Source organism: Musa acuminata, chromosome BXJ2-4, assembly GCF_036884655.1.
Source record: "Musa acuminata AAA Group cultivar baxijiao chromosome BXJ2-4, Cavendish_Baxijiao_AAA, whole genome shotgun sequence".
Lineage (NCBI taxonomy): Eukaryota > Viridiplantae > Streptophyta > Magnoliopsida > Zingiberales > Musaceae > Musa > Musa acuminata.
In genome coordinates, this window is record NC_088341.1 from 25,335,065 (window position 1) to 25,339,702 (window position 4,638).

Sequence of the window (4,638 nt, forward strand, 5' to 3'; positions counted from 1 at the left end):
TTAGGCTTAAACATGTTGTATTGAATTATGACAAATTTGGGTTTATTGGAAGTGAGGAAAATCTAAATTAAGTACTGTATTATTATTATTAATTTATGTTCAGACATTTGGATATACATTAAATTAATGAGTCAATTATTCCATCAATTTAAATCGTGACATATACTAAATCACATGGATAATTACGTCTTAAGAGGTGCTCTTTGAAAGTATCTCGAAGTGAAGAGAGAGAGAGAGAGAGAGAGAGAGAGAGAGGAATAAAATGTAAACTAGGTGAAAGAAAGGAGACACAGATTATTTAGACAATATAAAAAATAATTACTATATATTTGCCAAAAAAACCAGCAATAGCTACATCCATTGTGTGTATAGACGACAACTAGAACTGGAAACACTTACAACACAATTAAATTCAAGTCGTATCCATTGTTGATGTTGTTAGCCAAAACTCGATCGAACTCAGTTTGGGTACCCAATGGTTGACAACGTTAAAAGGTTATTTGTTCCTTCTCTTGTTCGCTTTCATACTACTATGTACCAAGTTTCCTTCTTCGGGCTTTGGTTGAGTAGAAGTACAAGTCATAACCCTAATTCACTTAGAAGTTGAACCATTAAGCAATTAAACATTACATGATAACAACAACCTCAACTATTACTTTTAAATCTACAATATGTACAGGTAGTAACCCAAATAACTTAAGAAATAAACATTGTTAATATATTATTATGAACGAAAGTTAAATTGAAAGGGACAATTTCGAAAGAAGAAACATAGACCAACGCGTTGTCATTTGGCACCAAACTGGAATACATCAAATCCAATGCTATCGGAAATATATGTATCTTTGCAATTGAAGGAACACTTACCGTGTGAGGAGGGGAATGGATGATTAATGTTTCCTAATCATTTCGTCCTTTTGATTCCTCTTTGCGGCCTCATCGGTCCCATTAGGGTACGTCACGGTCGCTTGCCATGTGGCGGCTGCTGTCATCGGCTAAACGAAAGCCACGCAATCAGTGACAATGATAGAAAGGAACATCTAATGTCTACAAGTTATAATACTGGATTAGCCATTAAGAGCGGGGTTTAACGGCGGCATGCCGTTCTTCTAGCCACCTAGTGTTCCATCATGGTCGGTTCGGTAATCTCAAAGCACGTCGCCAGGCATCGCGAAAGCCGTCGGTTGACAGAATCCGCGTGGGAGCTAAAAGACAGAAATCGAAGCAGTGAAATTGGGAGGTATAAAAGGGGACCCAATTCAGCTCCACATCGAACCTCCAACGAAAGAAGCGTCGCCGTTCATTTGCCCGCTTCACTCCCCTTCCCCGTCGCCTCCTTTCCCCTGCAAACCCCCCGCGCCGGGACCTGAGGAAGCCATAACGAGCGCTTCGTGAGCGGACCCTGGCGGACACAGTGGATGTGGTGGAGTCCGAGCACAGCCGCGGGAATGAACCTGTGCGCCGACGACAGCGCTTCCATGATGGAGGCCCTCATCGCCACCGCCGCCGACCTTCAGGGATGCCCTTGGGCGGTCGTTTCTCCTCCTCCTCGGCCGCCGGCCCCCGTGACGCCTTCCGATGTGTCGAGGTCTTTTTCCGCCACGGCGACGGCACCGGTACCGGCGCCGCACCTCGACAAGGAGATGCTGCATGAGCGGCTGCAGGCACTGATCGAGGGGGTGAGGGATAGCTGGACATACGTCATCCTCTGGCAGTCGTCGGTGGACACCGATACCGGGGAATCGCTCCTGGTTTGGGCCGATGGCTGCTACAAGGGCTGCGAGGAGGACAAGCGGAAGCAGCAGCCGGCGGCGGCGAGCGCCGCGTCAGCCGCGGAGCAGGTTCGCCGCAAGCGGGTGCTCCGGGAGCTCAACTCGCTCATTGACGGCGATGACCGTTCGTCGTCGGCGAACGAGGCGGCGGAGGATGAGGTCACCGACAGCGAGTGGTTCTTCCTGGTGTCCATGACACAGTCTTTTGTCAATGGCTCCGGTCTCCCCGGCCAGGCCCTCTTCTCCGGTGATCCCTCCTGGCTCGCCGGCGCTGATCGTCTCGCGGTGGCGCCCTGTGACCGCGCGCGCCAGGCGACGGTCTTCGGGATCCAGACAATGGTCTACGTCCCCGTCAGCCCCGGCGTGCTCGAGCTCGGATCGACGCAGCTCATCTGCCACAGCTCCGAGATCACGAACAAGATCCGGATCCTCTTCGATTTGAACTCCCTCCAGATGCCGCTAGCCAACGCCGCCGCCGGATCCGTTCTCTCGCCACTGTCGCTGGCGGCGTCGACTGCGGTCAATCAGGGCGAGATCGATCCGTCGGAGCTCTGGTTCGCAGATCCCTCCTTGGTCGAGATTAAGGACTTCGTTTTGCCCAACTCTGCTTCAGTCGAGATTTCCGTCTCAAAGCCCTTGATCCACTTCGATAGCAACCATAGCTCGCGTACCTTAAGGGAGAACCCTAGTCCGTTCCAGATCCAGCAATCCAACGGCCAAAGATACCAACAGCGACAGCAGCATCAGAGCAGCAGCGGCAACGACTCCCAGACCCAACCTTTCTTCGCTAGGGAGCTCAATTTCTCGGAGTTATTGCACACTGGCCCTGCCGCCCCGCTCCAATCCGTCAAACCCGAGTCCGACGAAAACGGAAACTTCATCGGTAGCAAGAGGAACTCCTCTGCTGCAATTGTCGCCAGCAACCTGTTCTCCAGCCACCAGATCGCTGCCGCGGTGCCCGACGACAACATGAACAACAGCTCTACTGGAGCCATGTCTATGCCGAGAAGCAACGACGAGGCGAAGCTTGTGTTCTCGTCGGCTCCGGCCCGACCCTCGTCCATCGCGCTAATGAAGTGTTCCCCTGGTGGCGGCAGCATCGGCGACTTCCTTGAGGGGGCCGACTCGGACCATTCCGACACGGAGCGCTCGATGCGGAAAATGGGGAGCAGCCTGCTGACAGACCCGGAAAAGCGCCCGCGGAAGCGCGGCCGCAAGCCTGCCAACGGCCGCGAGGAGCCGCTCAACCACGTTGAGGCCGAGCGGCAGCGTCGCGAGAAGCTCAACCAGAGGTTCTACGCCCTTCGCTCGGTCGTCCCCAACGTGTCCAAGATGGACAAAGCCTCCCTCCTCGGCGACGCCACGACCTACATCAACGAGCTCCGCGTCAAGCTCCAGTCACTGGAATCCGAGAAGGAGGGCCTGGAAGCCCAGGTCGAAGCCCTCAGGAAGGATCGCCAATCCCCCCCCGCCCGCTCGCCTCATCTAGGCGAGACCACGAACGGCAACGGCCGATGCTACGGCGTGGAGATGGAAGTGAAGATGCTGGATTCGGAGGCGATGATTCGGTTGCAATGCCAGAATACGAATCACCCAACCGCGATGCTGATGTCGGCATTGAAAGATCTCAATCTCGATGTCTACTACGCGAGTGTGTCGGTGGTGAAGGACCTCATGATCCAACAGGCCACGGTGAAGATGTCGAGCAGGGAGTACACGCAAGAGCAGCTCAGCTCCGCACTGTACTACAGAGTGGCGGCCGAGCCGCCCCCCGCCAGTAGATAGTTCTTGGCAGCAGTCCGACCCAGGGTGGAGTGCTTCCGGAAAAGGATGCTGTGGTGGCTAAGATATCTGCTGCAGTCACCGGTATACTTGGTTGCGGGAAAGGTTTGTTATTGGTTTTTCTATTTGTTTGATGGTTGAGTGTACATAAAATAACGCATGCCTAATGCAATCCCTCGTCTTTTCATTGTCATCCAAGTGCTTACAAGAATGACTCGAGAGAAACTCCTCCTTCTTCAGCCTTAATCATATGATACTGTGAAATTGAAGGAGGCAACGGAGATGGCGTGAGGAGCAATCATCGAACCTTGCGTCGAGGCCCAGCGGGGGAGGGGTGGGTTCCACTAGCTTTTATGGGTTTGTCCTTGCAACGTGGAGTGGTCCCACAAGACACCAATTTCTCTTCCTAGTCCCCACAGAAACAATGTGTGACCCAATGACAGATTAGGAATGGGACGCTGAACGATGGTTACCGGAGGACGAGTCATGAAGGTGTAAATTATCAACCTACGTCATCTGATGCGTCCGTCCCCTGACAAAGGCCTGCCTGAACCGTCCGATAAACTATCATTACCTCCGTCACCAAGTCGAAGAAGGACGTTTTCTGCGCCACTCTGACCTTCCAAGTGTCGTTGTTGCTAGACTGACACATGTGATATCTCGTATAATATAATCGTATCATTGGTCGGATGAGATATACTATTATTATAGTATCCACAAATAAACTCTCTTTATTGATAAACAATCTTTTTTTTTTCTTCATTTTTATTTTTATAAATTAAACAAACTCTCTTTACACTTAGAGCTCCAATCTTTATAAGTTTTCCACATCAAAATATGATTTAGCAACCCAGAAAGGACCTGTCATATATTTTTCCCAATTCATTTATTCCTATGTTATAGATCCGACTTCCGACCAATAACATTTTATGCGTGAGGTATAGTTTAGCTTCTCTTTTATTACGAAGCTTGTTATTGGTTATTGACGACATTGCTATTGATGATTCCCAAAAAATAATAAAACATAATTTTATTATTTATAATCCTTTAATTATCAATCTTATTCTTTTAATATTTTAAAGTA

At 50.1% G+C, this 4,638-nt stretch overlaps 1 protein-coding gene across 2 annotated transcripts; it reads left to right on the plus strand.

Moving 5' to 3' along the window:
* Positions 1 to 1,281: 1,281 nt before the first annotated feature.
* LOC135610168 (transcription factor MYC2-like) lies at positions 1,282 to 4,299 on the plus strand. 2 transcript variants are annotated; one of them, XM_065104328.1, is made up of 2 exons: positions 1,282 to 3,659; positions 3,754 to 4,299. In XM_065104328.1, the coding sequence occupies exon 1, from the start codon at positions 1,419 to 1,421 to the stop codon at positions 3,555 to 3,557; it is 2,139 nt and encodes a 712-aa protein (XP_064960400.1). In that variant the 5' UTR covers positions 1,282 to 1,418; the 3' UTR covers positions 3,558 to 3,659; positions 3,754 to 4,299. The 2 variants fall into 2 exon arrangements, with proteins under 2 accessions (XP_064960400.1, XP_064960403.1); XM_065104331.1 differs by having other exon boundaries at positions 3,825 to 4,299.
* Positions 4,300 to 4,638: the final 339 nt, after the last annotated feature.